Here is a 20,995-nt window from a genome sequence, read left to right on the forward strand (position 1 = left end):
TTCTTTGGGTATCCTATTTAAGAAACTAATGTGTAACCCAAGGGTACAAAGGTTTACACCTATGTTTTATTCTAGGAATTTTATAGTTTAATCTAGATTTTGATGCATTTAGATTTGTGTAGGTTGTATGAGGCAGGGATAGAACCCTTTCCCGTGTAAATATTCAGATGTTCCAGCACCATTAGTTATGGCTGTTCTTTCCCTCCACTGAATTTACATTCTTGGCATAAATAACTGACTGTAGATGTATGCGTTCATTTCTGGACTCTCAGTTCCATTCCATTGATCTATACGTTTATCCTTATGCCGATACTGTGATGTTGATCACCATAGCTTTGTAGTAGTTTTGAAATTGGGAAGTGTGAGTGCTGCCACTTTCTTCTTTTCAAAGATTGTTTTGGCTACTCTGGGTTCTTACATTTCCATGTGAACATGATTATGAATTGTAAGATAAGCTTGTCAACTTCTGCGACAACATAAAAGGAATTTTGAATAAAAATGCTTTGATTCTCTAGATGAATTTGGGGAATATTGCCATCCTAACCTTGTTAAGTCTTTCAATTCATGAACATGGGATATAGTCCCATTTGTTTAGGCTGTCTTTCATGTCACCTGCCTTCCAGACCCCACAGTTTCTGTGAGAAATCAGCTGTTGCTCATACTGATGAATCTTTGTATGTGATGAGTTGCTTCTCCTTTGCTTCTTTCGAGACTCTGTGTCTTTGGCTTCTGAGAGTTTGATCACGGTGTATCTAGGTGTGGATCTCTTTGAGCTTACCTTGCTTGGAGTGCACTGAACTCCTTAGATGTGAGGTGTTTTTCATCAAATTTGGGGAAAATTTTGGCTATTATTTCTTTAAATATTCTTTCTGCCTCTTTCTCTCTCCTATCCTATAAACCAGCAGTCCTCAATGTTTTTGGCACCAGGAACCAGTTTCATGAAAGATAATTTTCCCACAGACTGGGGGTGAGGGGGTGATTTCAGGATAATTTGACCATATTACATTCAAGCTTACCTCCTGCTGGGTGGCCTGGTTCCTAATGGGCTCAGACCAGTACCGGTCCATGGCCTGGAGGTTGGGGACTCCTGCTTTAAACATACTTTAATGCACATGATGGCTCCCCATAGGTCTCTGAGGCTCTGTTCACTTTTCTTTATTCTGTTCCTCAGACAAGATAAACTGAACTTCACTGTTTCTCTTCCAAGTTCACTGATTCTTTATTCTGTCTATTCAAATATGCTGATCCTCTCCAGTGGAATTTTTACTTATTTTACTCTTTAACTCCAAAATTTCTATTTGGTTCTTTTTTTATAATTTCTCCCTCATGTTCTACTTGATGAGACTTTGTTCTCATACTTTTCTTTAGTTGTTTAGACATGGTTTCCTTTAGTTCTTTGAACATATTTAAAACAACTGATTTAAAGTCTTTATCCATTAAGTCCAACATCTGGGCTCCCTCAGGGGAAGCTTCTTTTCCTATGAACGGATCAATTCATAGGATTGCCTTTTTTCCTATGAATGGATCAATCTTAGTCAATTTGGGCTCCTACAATGAAGAACCAAAAACTGGACAGCTCATAAACAACAGAAATTTATTTCTCACGGCTCTGGGGCCTGGGAGTCCGATCAGGGTGCCAGCGGAGTCAGGTTCTGGGGAGGACCTTCTTCCAGCTGCAACCTGCTGACTCACTATTGTACCCTCACGTGGTTGAAGAAGAGCTAGTTAGCTCTCTGGCCTCTTCTTATAAGGCACCAATTTTATTCACAAGGGGTCCATTCTTCATGGCATCATTACTTCCCAAAGCTCCTACCTCCAAACACCATCACACTAGAATTAGGATTTCAATATAAAAATTGAGGGGAGGGCACAAACATTTAGGCATTGCAAGGCCATTTCTTGTTTCTTTGCATCTAATTTTTTGTTGTTGAAAATTGCACGTTTTACAAAATTTAATGTGCTGTCTCTGGAAATTAGATTCTCTTCCTGGTGATTTGTTGTTGCTATTGTTTGTTTAGTAGCTTTTCTAAACTAATTCTGAAATGTCTGTATTCTTTCTTAGCTGTGGAAGTGGAGACACTTAAAGTCTCCGCTAAGTTAGTTTGGTGATTAGCTAAAAATTAAACAGAGATTTTCTTGATTGTCTAGAACCTACAAACTTCCCAGCCTTTGCTTAAGGGCTCTGTGTATTAGGACACAACTTCAACACCCAGCTGGGCAGTTTATAACTTTCCTTGGCCTCCACTTCCTGCTTGCTCAGCACATTGAGGGCAGCCAGAGTTGAACCCTAAGGGCCTCCTCAGGCCTCCCCTGGGCACGCACATGGGTTTCCAGAAATATGTCAGAGCTTTCTCAAGTCTCCTGTGGACATTTCATTCCCTGGCTCTTCCTTTTCAACTTTTGCTCAACCTATTGTTTGCCTCAACTCTTACCAGCCTCAGACTGACCAGATATTCAATAATTGTCACTGTTTTCAACAAATACCCCTGGGGAAACAGCTGTTCACTCTGGGCCACCAACAAGTCAGGCCAAGACAAGACAGCCTGGTTTCTGAGTGAGGTCTTTCAGTGAACCACAAGTTACATACATAACGACAATTCTCTGGGAATGACACTTTGAAGAAGCCCCGTCAGTGGCTGCCACAGTACTGTTTTCACTGAGCTTGCAAGCTGTTGGTTTTCAAGGCTAGCATGGAGCTGGGGGAGGGAGGACAGATATAGGACAATTTAAAACACCACAAAGCCCCCAGGGAAATTAAAACATATGTCCACACAAAAACCTGTACCCAAATGTTTGTAGAAGCAATATCCAAAATAGCCAAAAGGTAGAAACAACCCGAATGCCCATCAACTGGTGAATGGATCAACAAAATATCATATATACACATGGTGGAATATTACTTGGCCATTAAAAATGAAATGCTGACACCAGTTACAATGTACTAAGCTAAACCTCAAAAATATTGTGCTAAGTGAAAGAAATCAGTCATACCTATTCTCCTACTCATCAGAAGTGTCCAGGACAGGTAAATTCAGAGGCAGAGACCAGATTACTAGTTACTTAGGACTCGGGTAGGGAGACTGAGGCACTAGGGGATGACAGCTAGAAGTTGCTAGGGGGTTTTTTGAGGTGATAAAAATTCTAAAATCGACTTTGATGATGGTCGCACATGATCTGTGAATGTATAAAAGTCACCCAATGGTACACTTACATGTGTGAATTACATAGTATGTGAATTACATCTCGATGAAGCTGTTTTTTAAAACACTACAAAGCTTGTTGCTCTTACTAAGATCAGGTTGTCTTTCTTAAATAAATGTTTGCAGGGTTGTTGTTGGCCTTTGGCTCGTTACCAGAGTTCTGAGAAAAGTTTATTCTTACCATTTCTACTGGTGCTCTTATTGCTTTATGGGGGAGAGCGTCTGAAGTTCTCACTCCCTGATTCGAGCTGGCATTCTCCATGTTGACATAGGGCAGCGTCCTGTCCCTGTCACCCTCAGACTAAACACGCCCTTCTGCTCCCCTGAATAACAGTGCTGGGCACTCGGTTCTCCCTTCTCCAGTGCTCTTCCAGGCGCTGCATTCTGCTTTCCCAATTACTCTGCCCGGCCTCCTGTCCAGCCTTCTTGGTGCGTTTTTCTTCTGTTTTCCTCTGTGCTCTCCCCGCTAACACCCCAGCTGGGGAGGGGACGGCAGTGGGGGACAGGGGAGTTCCATCCCACACAGCCAGCACTCCCCTCCTCTGCCCTCACTGCCCTGTGTTCTTCCCCCACCCCACCCAGGTGTCCTACGTGAAAGCCATTGACATTTGGATGGCGGTGTGCCTGCTCTTCGTGTTCTCCGCCCTGCTCGAGTACGCTGCAGTCAACTTTGTGTCTCGGCAGCACAAAGAGCTTCTCCGGTTCCGCAGGAAGCGAAGACACCACAAGGTAGGCCTTTGGGTCCCTGCCTAGGGAGAGACAGCTGGTGGTAAACGAGAGAGCATCCGGCAGGCAGCCTTGTCTTGTGATACTTGTTTCACTGGACCATCCTTCTCAGTGGGTGAGGCAGGCATGAAATGGGAATGAAAGTCACAGAAGTTCCAGCTTCCTCTCCCATAAATAACGCCCCAGGTGGGTCTGCAGGTGGTCACTGGGTCAATGGTTCTAACACTACAGAAATGACCAGGGTGCACCTGAAGTCAGAGCTGATGGCGGCTGGGCCAAGCTAATGGCTCCCTAGAAACCCAACGCATGGCAGGCTCTGGGCTACTTATTATAGTTTTCTGCAGGACTGAATTATTTCAGGGGCCTGGTTCCAGGGAGGAATTGCACCAGGAAGGGGGAGGTGTTCGAGTAACATGTCCACTTTCCAGGCCTTTGCTCCCTACCTCAAAGGAAGGGGCATCAAGCAAGGTCCTCCCCCAGCACAGATTCTCTCCCTGACGGGCTGAACAGAGGAGTATTTTCTCTGAACAGTCACCAGCCTCTTCTAACTACCTCAGAGGCTGTAGTCCAACCAGCAAACGCCCCTGGGGAGTGTGTGGCTGAGGCAGCACACCAACTCCACACCCCGGACCCTACGACTTCCCCCAGGATCAGAGCATCTGCTCTTCTCTCTGGCTTCATCTTCCCGTCACCGTCTCCTGTACGCCCCAGGCACCATCTACACTAGCTGTCTCCCCAGCTCCTCAAATACACACACGGGTCTTCGGGAAACTTGCTCTTCCCTCCTGGGCTGCTCCTCCAGGGCACTCCGCTTGGGCTCAGCCTGCTCATCCCCCAGCCCTCTGCTGAGCTGTCTCTCCCCAATACCTTGGCCAGGGTCCTGGGCCTGCACTGTGGCTCCTTTACAAGGCTACCAAGTGCAGCCACGCAGGTTGTGTCCCACGAGGGCCCCCAGCCAGCAAGGCCCCCTCCTGTAAGCCATGCCCTGGCATGAACTGTGCCAGCCAGAGGAAAGGCTTCCAACCACAAGCCCCTGAGAGTCAGGCCTGTCCCTGATTTGCACAAAGGCCCTGCGCACTAGCAAAGGCCATGTTCTATTCAAACCCAGTTTCTTTCCTTCTGAACATCTACCCTGACTTCTAATTATACATTCAGTGATGTGATTGCTTAATCCTCATGTCTTTCACTGAGCTGTACCCTCCATAAGGACAGAAGCCATGTCTGCTCTTGTGCAACAGTACACGCCTAGTGCCCAACATGAAGCCTGACACATAGTGAACAGGTAAGAGCCATCTGTAGAGCATGCAGAGAGAGAAACAGCAAACAAAGGAACCGAGGTTCACGCCGACCGCCTGCCTGGAAGTTTTTCCAGCAACAGATAAGGGCAACAAAGAACCCATGCACTGTGACATGTCTGGCCACACCACACGCCTGCCATGCACTAAGGCACCACACGTTTCAGATTGACCTGTTCCATGCCATTGCGCCAAAGGACTCCACTCTGTGACAAAGGACCCTACCTCTTTAGCTCTCTTTGGTATGGGACTTGAAGCTAGCCTCATCCGAGGTCCAGTGTTTCCCTCTGTAACGTGGACTAAAACTGGCACAAGGGGGGCTGTGGTGCGGATTAAACCAGATTCCAAAGTAGCTTTAAGTGTTGTTCCCGCCACAAGTGCCAGGGATTAAAATGATTACACAGGCATACATCTCCATCCGTGTTTCTTAAACATTGGCAATCTGACTTCATTAACTTCTAACAGTTCACCACAGGCAGAAGGCAGACATTCCAGGACAGAAGGTGCCCATGAGAGTGGAGATACAGCCTGCATTGGGAGAAGACACTGTATTTAAGAAGCCAGAAAGCGCTTCTTATAGGACCCCTAGTTTTAGTCCTTCTATTACTGTCCATTGGGTTTCTAGCCTCCGACTCCCAAAACAATCTGAGTGAGGAACTGACCAAACACAACTGTCTCTGGAATTTACTTTTTACTTTTCCTTTTTCCCATGGGCTAGTGGCTTTTTGCTAAAAGATGATTAATACCAGACCACTAGATTGTGCCCTGCGCAACTCCAGGGGGTGCTATTTGCATGGGCTAAAATGTGAATGGAACCCCTTGCAGATGTGTGAGAGGGTGGACCTGTGGTACTTCCAAAGCCAGTCTCCTGCCTTGCCAAATCCCTCCCAGTGTGACGCACTAGAGGAAAACAGATGCATTCACTCTGGCCAGGTAAAGTGTGGATAAGGCTGCTGACCAGATTTGATCAGATTCTGCTGTGCAGTTCCCTGCTGGCTCTTTCACAACCGGCAAGGGCTCCTCAAACAGCATCCCAGCCACTCCGCCTGGCCAAAGGACAGCAGGGGGGAGGAGCCAGTTCCCAGGACCACGGAGACCCTGAAGGTAAAGGCAGGGGCAAGGCTCCAGGGCCCACAGCTCCACCCACACACTAGCTGTTCAGCATCAGTTGCTATCAACCCATCAGTGCTTCCTTACTGACGCAGGTCAAAATAGTCTTGCATTTATTGGATCTTAAATAAGAACTATAATCAGGTGGAGGTCAACAACTAGTAGCCAGAAAGTCAAATACAACATGGAAATATCATTCATTTCACCAGCAGTGTCTTAGAAATCTGGAATAAGATGCCAGCATTTAAAAACCACACTTCTAACATCTCTCAGAAAATCACAGCCTGCCGCCTCACTGGACGCACATCCCACGTGGCGCTGGTACACTGGACATGTCGTCCGGTAGGGGGTGCAGTGCTCAGTTTACCACAGCCCTTTCTGACTGGACAGGCTTTTCAGCCCAGCTCACTTCATCACTTACATTTCTCCTGTCCAGTCCCTTGCAGGTGTTCAAATTAGTCTGACATTGTTCCTAAGAGCTCTGAACTTGGCTCAAATGTCAGGACCTAAAAGGACACAGAGTTAGACTCACCATTAAGAGCTTCCGCTGGAGCCGGCCACTCTGGTGTGGCTCACACACTGGCAGTGTACAGGCTGGGGCTGCGGGAAGTGTGCAGAGGGATTGTAATCCCCAGAGGGTGAGTGGAGAGGAACTAACTGCAAGCCTGGGTTTCTCAGAGCCTGAGATCCTGGCCAGGCTCCTCAACTCCCACCATCCTCCCAAGCTACCTCATTTGTTGGGCAGAAAGCACCTGGTTCTCGAATTCCTGGAGGGCCTCATTAGTCAGAGTATTAGGAAGCCTCTGTGAGCTGGACTGGGCGGGCACAATCCCAGCCTCCCTGGGTTCCAGAGAGTATGACAGGATTTCCCCTGCCCGGTACCCAAGCAGCTCCAGATGCATCTGGGCATTCGTATCCTGCCACCTGCTGGTGAGAATAGGAATAGAAGGCTTTGTTCAGTTGTGTCTAGAGAATTTCCCTCCTCAGGGCTACAAAGTGAAATTGATAGTCATCTACCCAGATGGGGCCTCCAGTTCCCACCCATCCCTTCCCCTCCCATGCTTAGCAGATGAGGCAAAGAATAATTTACCCAAAATTATTGGGTTGGCCAAAAAGTCTGTTACATTTTTCCCATATGATGGCTCTGTAGTGCTTAGTTGTCTTTAACTTCTTTCGAAACAACTTTGTTAGATTGTGTCGTGACAGCCATCATGTCAGTGTGCATTTTTCAAAAACCTATCAAATTGGTGAATTTTTGTGCAGCCACTTTAATATTAAAGATGGGAGAAGATAAGCAACATTTTCAGTGTATTACATTTTATTATTTCAAGAAAAAGAAAATGTAACTGAAATGCAAAAAAGATTCGTGCAGCGTGTGGAAAAGGTGCTGTGACTGACCAAACGTGTCAGAAGTGGTTTCCTGGTGCTCCTGACATTGTGGCCAAATAATTCTCTGTGGTGGGGCTGTCCTCTGCACGGGCAGAGGTTCGGTAGCGCCCTGGCCTCTGCCCACTACAACCCAGTCGTGGGAGACAGCCGACACACTCAAATACCCAGATCAACCAAGTTGTTGGTGAAAATAAAACATGTGTCTTTTATTTTACAGAAAAAGCAGAATGGACTTTTTGACCAACCCAATAGACAGTTAACTTGGCACGTCCCCTACACAACCAGAGCCCAGTGGAGACACTTCCCAACCTGGCAGCCCCCAGCTAGCGCTGATTAGTGACAGGCAACAGTCAGACCCAGCCTGCTGCCCTCCGTCCTTCTCATTTCTCCCTTTACGAGCTTACAGTGACCTTGCCCTGATCATATGTTCACTTAGTGTTGGGGGGTCGATGCACGTGAGAGACTGCACCTCTGAGTTCACGGGGCTTCCAGTCTGCTGAGAGAGGCAGATGTCAATCACAGAATACAATGTGTTCAGAGCTGTCAGTGGGCGTGGCTGCACAGGGACCTCATGAAGCAGAGCAGGGACAGCGAGCTTGTCACTGGGCTCAGGGACGGCTTCTGAGTCAGAATTCCTTGAGTGACAGGGAAGGAGCTGGAAGCAGGGCTGGAGTTGAGTGCACTCCAGGCGGAGGACGACTTGAACAGAGGCCCATAGTTAAAGAGAGGGCACATGGCACTTTTGAATACACAGAAACATGTCCAGGGGACTAGAGAACAGATCACCAGATAGACGAGGGCACCAGATGAGACCAGAGAGGTACACAGGGTCCTGGAAATCTAAGGCCTGGTCTACCACATAAGGCTTTTAATTACCCTGAGGTCAGTGTTAGCTTATGTGAAGTTCTAGGCAAAAGTTGCCCAATAAGATCTGTGTTGTAACAACCCAGAACGACTGGGGAGTGGGCCGCCTGGAGGCAGTAGGAAGACTAGGCTGAAAGTGGTCACAAACCCAGATGGCAGCCCAAAATAGGATGGCAGGAGTCGAGCTGGAGAGGCCCCCAGTGGCTTGGTTGGCCCTGTCATGCCCGGGGACCAGCAGGAGACAGGGCTGCCCCTCTGAAGGCTCCCACCACCTGGAAGGGCAACACGAGCTGATAATACTTCCCCAGAGCCACACGCAGAATCAAGACCTCAGCTGAGACCCTCAGGCCACCTCGGAGCTCACATGGAGCAAACGCAGGGGAGGACTCGAGAGCAGACAGTAATAGGGCCCCCAGGACTCCAATGAGGGCAAAGTCAGCATGCTGGGAAAGGGGGGCCCAGAAGGGCCAGGGCAGCAGGCACCTTGGGAGCTGACATGAGGCAGGGAAGTGGGGTGTGCAGGGACGACGCAGAAAGTGCGACAGCAACGGCAGGGAGCAAAGCAGATGGTGGGGAAGAGAGAGAGGCCTGTCGAGGTAAGTTGGAGCCAAACAATGAAGGGCCTTGAATGGCAACTTGCTGCAAGTCTGTAGGTAGGGCTGAGGTCACAGCCACCAGGGACGTGGGAATGTGGAGGTAGGAAGAAGCTGTGGCTTCCCTGGCTTCAGAAACGGACGTGAGGCCCACAGCTCTTGCTCCCTCCAGGAGCATTCTCCCCCTCCCTGCAACCCACAAATGAAAAGACATGAACTGGGGTGGGGGGTGGGGGAGGGGGGCAAGGAGGCAACAGAAGCAAAGCAGGGGACCTCTCCAAATTGTCCCCTGGATTTCTGATAAAGCAGCACGCAGATACGTGCTCATCTAAAACCTCTGATGGGCAGAAGAACCTGCTGAGGTAACAGGGTGACTCTTAGCCCCACTTGCAGCTAAAAATGAGATAAAATACACCCTGAGACTCACGGAAGACTTGCCTAAAGTCATACAGCCACGAGGTAACAGAGGCGACCCTTGAACCCAGGGGCTGCACGCCACATTTCCATCCCCTGGTTTGCATCTGTTCGGCACTCAAGCGGCGCCCTCTATGAGGCATAACTCCCCAGCCAGCCAAAAGCCCTCGGAAACCTGGAGCGGGGGTGCGGGGCGGCAGGGAGAACCAGACGGGCCTGGCCTGGCCCCCGGGAGTGCCTTGCAGGGAGGGTGCCCAGCCCCTGTCTTATTTTGAGTAGAGCCCCATGTTGAATCTGTTCCAGGAGGACGAGGCCGGAGAGGGCCGCTTCAACTTCTCCGCCTACGGGATGGGCCCGGCCTGCCTGCAGGCCAAAGATGGCATCTCGGTCAAGGGCGCCAATAACAACAACACCACCAACCCTCCTCCTGCGCCATCGAAGTCCCCGGAGGAGATGCGGAAACTCTTCATCCAGAGGGCCAAAAAGATCGACAAAATATCCCGCATCGGCTTCCCCATGGCCTTCCTCATCTTCAACATGTTCTACTGGATCATCTACAAGATTGTCCGCAGGGAGGACGTCCACAACCAGTGACGGGTCTGCGATGGGGGGAGGCTGGGAGAGGGCGGAGTGGGGCAAGCACAGGAAGAGAAGGGGAGGAGCGCGAGGGGCACGCGTACACCACTCCCTCTTTCCCTGCTACCTGCGCACAGCACAGGGCGTGGTGCATGAGTCTTAGAATGCGGCACTATCTATCTGCGCGCGGGTGAGCTGGTGGGGGCGGGGGGGGGGCTTTGCCAATACGGGAACTGAGGGGCGGGGAAGGAAGGGTGGGGGCGGGTGTCGGGGGAGAGGAGCTTTCAAACACCAGAGTCCGAGGCCTATGCGGTTCTCCTATGCAGTGTCTGTTTGGAAGGAGAGCGCAGCCTGCCCCACAGCTGCAGGAAAGCAATGTAATATATGATATCTATTCATGCTTAATATTAATGCGAAACCATGAGAACAAAAGATTTTTCTTAACCTATCAGCCTGGTAACTGCTTAAATTTTTAAAGTCACAGAAGTGATGGACAATTTTTCCCTGAGTGGAAACAGTCACAAATAAGCTTGCTCCGGTGTGTGTCCCACATCACGCCCCTCCAAATGCCATGCCTGTCTTCCATCTGGCCCAGGGGGACACGTGCCAAAAAGCTACTGCCATTCTGCCTCTGCCTGGAGAGGGCTGGGCTGCCAGAGCATGCAGTGAGGAAGCGGGAAGGGTGGAGAGGAGAGAAAGGACTAAAGAGAGGGGACATTTCAGAGGCCCAAGGATGGAGAGTCCAGACAAGCCCGCCTCGATCCTCCTGTCTCCAGGCTCAGGATCGCACCCGCCCCTCTCTCAGCCCTGGCTTCTGTGCTTCCGCACCCGCCCCTCTTACCTTCCACCCAGAAGGGGCCACCATGGTTTTCTCATCATGTTGCCAATATGCAATCTTTTTTACGGTTAAAAAGAAAAAAGTAATAATCTCAAGAAATAATATGCATAGACTGTGAACAGATGCACTTTTTTCAAATGTCTATTTTTTTGGAACGTCTCTTTAGAATGGCAAGCGGCTGTGTCCTGGGGAGGTGGGGTCGGCGGGGTGAACCAAGCCGATGCGCAGCGGTTCCGCAGAGGAGAACTGCACGAGGCGGAAGGGTAGAGCCGAAGCTGCTCGGCTCAGACACACACGGGTGGGTGGGAACGGTAATGTGTAGAGAGTCTGCTCATTATATTTTGACATTTCATAGACTGCAAATAATGTGGGAAGCTTGGGGGGATGACCCCATTATATTTTTGTAAGTCTTTGTTTTTCCTTTTTGGTGCTTTGTTTAGCTTTAACACGTGACAACTATTTCTCTTTCCTTCTGACTCTGAAGTGCCGGATCTATCCCCAGATAGCTAGGGCACCCCCGGAAGGGGGGGAGAGCCTAGGAAGTGACTGTAAGTGGGGGAGATGTGCAGAGGGACCCAGCTGTCCGCAGAGGGGAGGGCTGCGAGGTGGGCTGTGTCCAGCGTCCTTGGCCAGCTTGCTGCTGACTCCGCGCTGCCCCCGATGCTGGCACCACTGTCTTTGGGGCTCTCCCTGCTCCGGTCAGTGTCTGGGATCGCGCTTCTTTCTTTGCACATCAGTGTCCTGGCTTTGGATCGAAGTAGGTAGATGGTAAGAGAGCTGACAATCAGTTTGTGCTGCAGCTTAGGGTTTTGCTTGTGTCTTTAGTGTCCCCAACTTGGGCCAGGACAGAGATGAGACACAGGGAGCCTCGCTCCTTCCTCAAGCACCTTTCCGCAGGGAGCTTTCTCCCACACCCAGAGGCACAATAGGGGATGTCTCCAGAGGCCAAGAGAGCAAGCCCAGACAGGGAGGTAAAGTGACTTAGGTCAAGAAAATGCACTATGCGGCCAAAAGAGGATTTGGCTTTGGGGCTTGAGGATAGAGCTATTTCCACTCCATTTCCGGGGTCGATGGCCTTCCATGCTCTTGGCCTGTGCAGTCCAGGAAGCCAAACTGCATTCTGGCCTTGGATGGTGTGGGGTAGACACTGGACTCCTTTTTTCCAAGAAGCATTTCCAGGTGGGAGCCACCTGGGCAGGAGCCTCCCGTCTAACACCACCCCTTGCCCCACGCGCCTAAAGGAGGAAAAGTTACCGAGGGACTTGAACTACTTCCAGTTCAAGGCCACAGTATCAGTTTCCGAGCTGCCTGGGCACCTTTCATTATCACTGCATTCACTTTATTGAAGGGAGGAGGAAACCGCAGTCCTGAGGTGGCCCAGGAGCCCCTGGAGAGGCTGGTAGACCCTCACTAGCACTTTATTCACTGTACTGAAAGGGAAAATCATTTTTAATGAAACAAATGAAAGAAGCCCTTCTCTCTACTTTGGCCCTCGCTGGTCGGCATCAGGAAAGTCTGAAGCCCAGGGAAGCCATCAGGGACCGGAGACAGAGCCAGCAGCTCTGAGCCAGAGCCTGCCTCCCCTCAAACAGCCAAGTCTGCAGGTCTCACTGCAGGTCTCACACCGGGCCCCTTGGATGAGGGGTCTAGAGTCTCCGGGACCAAGAAATCACGGGGCCACTCACCCAGCCTCTGCTGGGTCCCTGAGCCTCTGTCACCACATTCAACCTGTGGGCCCACCGGGAGCTGCCAGGTCTAGTTGACAGGATCCAACAGACGACAGAATCATCTCTTTAAGACACAGAGAGGGGCAACACTGAAATCTGCTCTCAGGCTACCCCTAACTCAGAGTCCCTCAAGGGGAGAAAATGCACCCCTCAGGGGACCGGATGCACTCTGGCAGCGAGGCGAATCTGAGTTTTCGTCCTGCCGCTAATGTGCTGGGGGAGCAATTAATCAACCAAGCTTTTGCTTCTCTAAATACACAGCGGGGACGGTGGTGCGGGTGGCCCCTAACCCTGTGTGCTGCAGCTGGTCTGTGGGGAGTCACGCAGCGAGAAACCTCACGTCGCTCTGGTTTCTGACCCTCCCAGGCAGACACACATGTAAATACGTGCACATACACGGGCCCACACAGCTCTCGTTGCCTTCCTTCTTTGCAAAATTTGCAGATTCGTTTTTCCTCTTGTTCTGCTTTATCAATGAGGAACAGCAGGGGGGAAACATCAATCATTTTGAAGTCAAAGCTACCATGGTGAATTAGGAATGGAGCATGCTCAAGAAGACGTTACCATTCATGCATAATGTCAAGGATTTAGCAGTCGGTCACATGGACTCCATCATTATAGGAAATCAGACTAGATAATTTAGGCCACATACATGTTAGGTGGCTCCAACAGAGAGGACTGACAAACCTTCCTTAATTTTCTGTTGAGTCTGAGTACAGCAAATACCATGCCTCAGGAAGACGCATGCCAAGTGCTACCGTGGTTTAGGTGCAGTGGCTGGTCGGCTGGTTTCCACACCTTCACATGTAGAGATCAGTACTTGTGCACAGAGGAAGAGCTGATGCTGGCACAGAGGAGCTGGTGACGTCCTGCCTCCCAACTGCAGCTCTCCTGGGAGCCAAACGTAGGGGACAGCAATTAAGCAGACAGATAATCCCAGCCACTTCCCACCTGTTAGGGTATAATGTGTCTCATTTGTTTCCAGAGCAGCCACAATAAATGGCTCAGCTTTGAAACCCTCTGGTCCTTCCACACATTCCAAAGTTCATTCTTAGCTGAGGCTCAAGGGAGTGACCAAGGACGGCTGGAATAGAAAGGATGTTGAAACTGCATGTGCGCCTATGAGTGGCACCTGGAACATAACTCCAGCTCAAGTCTAGAAAGACAAAAGGTCATTTGAACCAAAGAATTTCTTCTTCTAAGCTATCGATAAATAAGAAATGCATCCCTCTAAGAAGCTCACCAATACTCTTCATAGGCTAGTTTTTTTTAATACTGGGGAGAAAATAAGACCAGAGATGGTTCCCTTCCTTCGAAGTACCCACTTTCATGAGCATCGCTCATTGAAGAGATGGCTTCCTGAGGCCCTGCGCTGTTAGACTGCAGGTAGATTGGCGCCCCAGCCAAGCTGGTGCCATCGTCACTAAGTCAGTCTGTTGTGAAAATTAGATTCCTCAGTCGATTGCAGCACGCTGAGACGGAAGGGAATTGAATTGCCACGGTCTGCAGTGACTGCCTCCTCCGTGGGAAAAGCTGGCACCCAGAAGGCTGGGAGCGGTCCAGCCCATCTCAGCTTCGGGACTGGGGTCGAAACCTGGGACCTGCAGCTGCTTCCCAGTCCGGCTGGAAGCCTAGAGCTGCCACGACCAGTGCTCTCTGGAAGCTACCCGATTCAGTGAGTGAGGCCATCTGCACACTCTGCCTGCCCTCCACCCTGGCTCTGAGGACACAGGCGGATCGGTTTGCCCCACAGCCTGCTGGTCTCAGGTTAAGCAGAAAGCTGGTGCTTGGAGGGGCAGGGCAGGTCTGCCAAGAAAGGGTAAACGGATCTCTACCCCCCGATACAAAGCGTCTTTAATTCACGAACCAACTGGACCAAAAATTCTCTAAACAGGCAAGCAGGAAATATGCTCTTAAAATTCAGTTTAGCTCCACCCCCCTTCCACAAAGCCCCTTCTCTCAGAAACCCACTTCAGAAATTTGAAATAAGGACCCTCCTATTTTCCTGCAGTTCTATGAAGCTGGAAATAGGAGCTCACCCTGGCCAAAGGAAGGCATAAAAGCAACAGGCTATGTTCTGATTGAACTGGCTTGCTTTTCACGCCTGGCATCAGTGTAATGAAGAGTGTGTGTTGGACACACCTTGGTCTCTCAGTTCCCTGAAGTGCCAGTGCATGGAAGGAACATCCCTGGAAAGCTTGAAACCCCTGTAGATACAAAGAACTCTTAAAAAACGCTGAAGCGCTGCCCTCCCCAGCCCAGCCCAGTACTAAGAGAAGGAAAGCAGTGACTTCTTCTGCCTGTTCCCACTGATCTCAGGGCCCCCAGGAGAGCCCTGCAGACCCCTCTTTCCACCCCAGTGGTCTAGAACCTCGAGGGCCCAGGCTCCGCGACACTTCTACCGGCTTTTTGTCCTGTCTCTTGCTTAAGGATTTCTCAAGCTGCAAAGTGTTGGGAGATGGGTCTGCTCATACATGCTGCTTTGAAGGAGCCATGTGTTTATTTAAAGCAATAATTAAGGTGCTTTATCATTCTTTGGAACAGTAAAATGAATTCCAAAGTAGAAATTATTGCCCAATAATTTTTAGGATCCTTAAGGCCTCATCTAGCATCCAGACCATCACTCCTTCCCCCTCTGCTCTTCCCCCACTCCCCCTGCCTCCCTCCGTCTGCGTTTCCTGTTTCATCAGTTTTATGTCTCATTTTGTGAAACCAAACTCTGCCAGAAGATGCCGGTTTGCTCCTAGGGGCGGGAGATGTGGGGGCACTAACACAGACTAGGGAGCTCCCGGCTCATCTGCAGCTGCGATTTCTCTCCCTCCTCTTGCCTGTGCATTCTGAAACGTCACCACCCTGGAAAACTCCCACTGCAACGCTGGGCCGAGAGGGCGGAGTGCAGAGAACAGCAAGGCAAAAACACGCCCTCCAGAGGGCCGGGCCAGGACTACTGCGTTGTGCACAGGGCTCCGGAGCCCAGCTCACCAACCTCGGGTGGAAAGACTTGCTGGCTGCATGCAGGTTCCAGGCAGAAGGGGTCTCCCAATCCCGCACCTTCATTGCCTTGTTTCTGGCCTCCTTTCCTCAGATTCACCTGTTTTCTTATGCAGCCTCAGAAACCCAGCGCCCTACGTAAACACCCCTGCCTTCTGAAGTGGACAGAGGCCCATGGGAAGGAGGTCCTTGCTCTGGGGCTCACCCTGGAAACATAGGTTTGCTGCTTTGCCTTTCTTGGCCTGCTTACACCCCTGTAAAAGCTGGGGGATGACAGAATTTTCACAGCCGGAGTCTGGATAGGATACTTGCATGGGTTGGAGGAGAAGAAAGGGCACATGTCATAAAACACTTCACTGCCTCCCCATGTCAGTCTGACTCAGACCCCCGCCCCCGGCCCGCCAGTGGGGAGGTAGGGAGAGGTTAAGAAATGGGAGTCTTGGCCCACAAGGAGATTACAATCTTAACTTTTCTGCCGCCAAGGTCAAGGCCTTTCCCAGCACTGGTGGACTTGCCTCTCAGTCTAGCTTCCCACCTGAGCACCCGATCCAACACCAGGACATTCCACTCTGGTACTTTAGCCTGCATGTCCTGTGAGGGCTGGAACCCACTTTCCAGGGTGGTCCTTTGAATTCACTCTGCCGGGGCCTCTGGAAGAATCAAAGAGAAACTCGTCAGGGCAGCGCCCCTGGGAAGAAGTGCAGTGCCTCCAAGCCCCTCCCTGCCTGTGCCAATCACCCCCACTGACAGAATTTAAACATAACAACAAATTGCCCGCAAGATGTGAGAATAGTTTCCTGCTTGTCCCTGTTAATTTAGCTGTGGTTACAGGCAGAAAGCATGGCACTGCTCCAGACCACTGCAGAGGCTCATCTGAATTCATCCAGTTAGCTGGGCTACACTAATAAAAAGAAAAAACTGTGGCAGGTGTGGCGGGAGCTGGGCCAGCTCCCGCCCCACCCCCACCCCCAACAAACCTCCCCTGGCAATGAAGTTTCTGAAATTGCTTCCCCGGTCCTGCAGCTCCAACAAACACTCTTTATGATCGGGAACACTGCTCCTGTCTCTCCCAACAGGGGTGTGTTTATGCTTCGTATCAATGGAGTCCCTTCCAAATGTTTCTAGGGTGATATGACGTTCTCCACCCTCCCTTCACCTGGCCCTGGAATTCATGAGAATATTGCAAACTGAAGCTTTGTTCTTGTTCCTGAAGTTAAAAATCAAGATTTACAATAAATACTGTGGAAGGTTTCGAATTTCCCACAATGATATGGAAACCGTATTGTACACCAGCGTTCTGTGCCACCCCATATAACTGGCCACCTCTTCTTTGCCCTGAATAAGACTAAAATCGGGGATATTTAAAAAGACCTAAGATGGGTAGATAGTCAATAAAACAAAGAGGGAAATGGTACCTGTATATTCCAGGTGGTGAACAGAGACAGTCACTACAAAATTCTCCCACATTTTCCTCACCGTTCCCCTGAGCCTCAATTTTTCTATCTGTAAAACAGGGGTATTGAATCAGTGGGGCTTGAAGGACTTTCCTAGCTGTAAAGTTGGCTGTGCTTTCTTTTTTCAAGCCACTTCTCTGTTGTCTTTTAATTGGAGGAGAAAGCAGGACCTCCCACAGACCCTGCAGTGGCCCCACGTCCTGGCACAGCCCGGGGGCACTGGCTTGGATGGGCAACTACCAAAGAAAAGCCATCATACTGAGCCAGACCGTTACCTCCCTGACCCTCAGGGTCCTTCTGTACTTGTGGGCAATGACAGCCGCCTCGCCAGCTCCGTGTCCAGGTAAAATGACAGCATGAATGCCAACCCCACCCCTGGCTGTAAGTGAAGCATTCTCATTATCTCAGGCTCTCCAAAACCCTAATCACTTCTTCCTGCTCGCCAGAAGAGGTCACCAAAAGCTTTCTTTCAGAATTGAGACAGGCTTCCCAAAGGCCAAATCCACCTGCCCTTCAGAGAAGCTGACAGTGACATTTTATGAGGAGCTCAAGGATTCTCTCACTGGTGAATCACTGCACGCTCCCCTCCGAGCTCGCACACGCACTGACCTCAGCTCGCACACGCACTGACCCCAGTCCTGATTACACCGATCAGCTGAATAGATGGCACCACGCTAAGCTCTGCAAACAGCTGTTACATGTGCCCTGGGAGTGAGTTGTGAGCAAACCTAGTGAACTGTGAACATCACAGTACTGCTACCAGACACCTCTTCTGTGTCAGTCTCTCAAAATTGTTATTTAATTCCCACAGTGGCCCAGATCTTATTTCTCATTTTATGGTTGGGGACACTTACAGCTCTGAAAGTTTCTTTTACCAGCCTAAGACAACACCTTGCCAAAGTTTGGACACAACTCTGAACAATGAGAAGATTGGAAAGAGGTGTGACGTGATTACCTCTTCCACTTATCTGTTCTCGACCTTCGACAAGTTATTTCACCCTGTGACCTTAGTCACCCACCTGTAAAGCTCTTCTCTCCCAAACTGAATACAAAAACAAGTCATTGATGTGGTTCGTCAGTCCTTTTAGCTTAAAGGAATCTTATAACTGTAAATAAAAACTGTGGAGACTTTTGCCCAGGTACATTCCAGTATACAAAAATTTAACTCATAATCTGTGAAATGCCAAGGAATACTTTCTCGTACTAGATGAGAAATCAAACATCGTCCTGATGAAGCATCAAACTAAACAGTCCTTCATCTTCACCTTCTCACCACTTGGTCATGAACAAATGACCCCATCTGACCACCTTAAAATGTTGAGAGCCTGCTAACCCAGTTTTTGGTACCTAAAGGACTTAGAGCTGATGTGGGGTGATGTTCTAGCTACAGAGTTGTGGGAGCGAGTGAAGTGCGTACACAACAGGGAGGGCAGGAGCCCAGAATACACCCCCTTAACTGTCCTGCAGAAGAGATCACGGTATGCCTGGATTGGCTTGGACTTGGCCAGAATCAAGACCAAGGGCTAGACCTTCTCTGGAAGTCTTTCCTCAGCCTGGAATCCCTTGAAAACATTCACTCCACCAAGACTAAGAACCTACTACAAACAGTGCAAGGCATGGAAACCAAAGATAAGCGCTGTCCTTAACTAGTGACTTCCCTCATTCCAGGGAAGGCATGGGAAGAGGCAAGAGAGAATTCAGAGGCAAGAAATTGGGTCTCACAGGTAACTCCCCCACCAGTTGACTGTCTGGGTTTATGGAATTGTGGTCTCACTCATCCTTCAAAGGGCAGTGACATACAAGTATCTACTTCCCCCAAGCAGGCGCTCAGGTACGGAGGGAGCACCTGCTCAGAAGACACCACAGAAGTGGAGCTATGACAACCCGCGGCACAACCGGAGCTGCAGTGAGGGAGGGCCTTCTAACGGCTCGTGACCCCCCATGCAAGCTCTGGACACGAAGTGGGGAAATGGAGTTACAGGGAAATGTATGGACCTACCCTTCTACACACACACACACACGCACACACACACACACACACACACAGGTAGAAGCTGCTGCTTCTCTCCCAGTCCTTTCATTCTAACAGTCCCCTAGGTAACCTGACGTGTCCAGGCTAAGCCAGCCTGTTCGGGTGACAAGGCCTCTGCGTACTGCAAGTCCTCCTTGGCCTCATCCTTGTCTCATCACCTGTATCCAGAAGCCTGGCCTTGAGCTTGACAGCACCATGAGCGACAGCAGTGACACCAGGGTGTCTCGGCCGCTGCTCTGAGGGCCCGGCCCCACTGCACGGCCCTACACTCTGGTGAGATCAATGGCGCTCTGAGGGGCTGTTGAGCGACCTCGTGTCAGGGTCCGCGGGTCTCCAGGGAACTGCTTGGTACTGCTTTTATATGATTTTTCGAAATGCCTCAGCATGCAGAAAGCAGCTCAGCCTTTCGGGGTTTAAGTCAGAAGGAGAGGCTCAGGGAGGCGGTCACAATAGTTACCGTCACAGCCAGGACTGGAATGTGTGTGTGTATGTGTGTGTATATATATATATATGTGTATATATATATATATGTATATGTATATATATATTCTTTCCACTCTATCAGCTTTGTTTTCAATCTCCCTACACCGGCCTGTCAGCCATCATCAGCTGTTTATTACTAGTGGCAAGAGTGTGCTCTAACAGCAGGGCAGTAGAATAAAGCATGACCTGGGGACGACAGAAATTCCAAAATACTAATTAGGAGCACAGAAGGGACAGGAGGATGCCATGAAGTGGGCAGAAAACAAATCATGGACCACTTCAAGGCATAAGGGCCACTTGAGCAGTAAGTGGTACCTCAAAGAACACACCAGATTGACAGATGGGGAAAGAGTATTCCAGCAGAGGGAACGACATGTGTGAAAACACGGAGGTAACATCCAGGGGCACGCCCAGGCACAGTGGTTTTCCATTTGGCTCAAGTCTAATGGACGGTAGGCAAGGCTGGAGAGATGGTCTCCGGGTTCATCACAGCCTTCAATGCAGAACAAGGCGGGCGGGACTATAGTACAGCAGTTCTCAAAGACAGCCCAATAGCAGTTACTCCTCCATGGAAGAGCACCTCCTTCTGCCTCCTTCCCATTAGTGACACTCCCAGTCAGATTCAGAATTTCCTGTGCTTATTTGGGGGTGGGGTAGGGACACTTACCTTTCCCTTCATCTTAGGAGTCTGGTACCCACTAGAAACTCCCATCTTCAAGGGCATCAATTCAACCCGACATGTTAAGTTTTTAGGTTGTGCTACTAGGTAGGCACTGGAATGGGGGTGACAGAGACGACCGAGTTAAGACTCCACGTTGAGGCTGCTAGTCGCCAGTGATTCTGAGGCGCTGCCAGAGATTTACCAGCAAGCCCACAGCCGGCACAGTGCGGGTGTTCCCAACGGGGAGCTGGCGGCGTAAGTGCTATTACTGCCCGGTATTGAACGGAGTTATGAAACAGGGCCGACCCGGAAGAGGTCTCACATACCCTTTGTTTCCAGCTGCGTCTAAATTGGCCTGGGGAGTCTCTCACTACTCAAAACATGAAATTATGTCCATGGAGAACAAAAGGTAAAGAGCAAAAAGGCTAAATGATTTTTTTTATAAAAGACAAAATGACTTTAATCAAGTCATTGCTAGTAGGTAAAATGAAGTTTCTTTCAGAAAGTTACCTTTCTTGGGTCAACTCTTTAGAGAAAATATTTCTGGGGAGTGATTAGTATTACCTACCCTGGTAAATGATCAGCCCAAATATTTTTTTAATGTGGTGCTTCCATATCAAATAAGTAGTTTAACTCAAAAAT

The 20,995-nt window shown here is 49.8% G+C and overlaps 1 protein-coding gene across 2 annotated transcripts in view; it reads left to right on the top strand.

The window, feature by feature from the left end:
* The window catches only part of GLRA1 (glycine receptor alpha 1), a 73,367-nt gene extending 63,142 nt beyond the window's left edge, over positions 1-10,225 (top strand). Inside the window, exons 8-9 of one of the 2 annotated variants that reach the window (XM_037044848.1) lie at positions 3,783-3,929; positions 9,871-10,225. In XM_037044848.1, coding sequence (XP_036900743.1) covers positions 3,783-3,929; positions 9,871-10,185 — 462 coding nt within the window. In that variant the 3' untranslated portion in view covers positions 10,186-10,225. The remainder of the gene's footprint in view (positions 1-3,782; positions 3,930-9,870) is intronic. The other variant, XM_037044849.1, reaches the window with a different exon arrangement.
* The last annotated feature ends 10,770 nt before the right edge of the window (positions 10,226-20,995 follow it).

The sequence above is a fragment of the Sturnira hondurensis genome, unplaced genomic scaffold (assembly GCF_014824575.4).
Source record: "Sturnira hondurensis isolate 20B ecotype Veracruz unplaced genomic scaffold, ASM1482457v3 Scaffold0004152, whole genome shotgun sequence".
Taxonomy (NCBI): Eukaryota; Metazoa; Chordata; class Mammalia; order Chiroptera; family Phyllostomidae; genus Sturnira; species Sturnira hondurensis.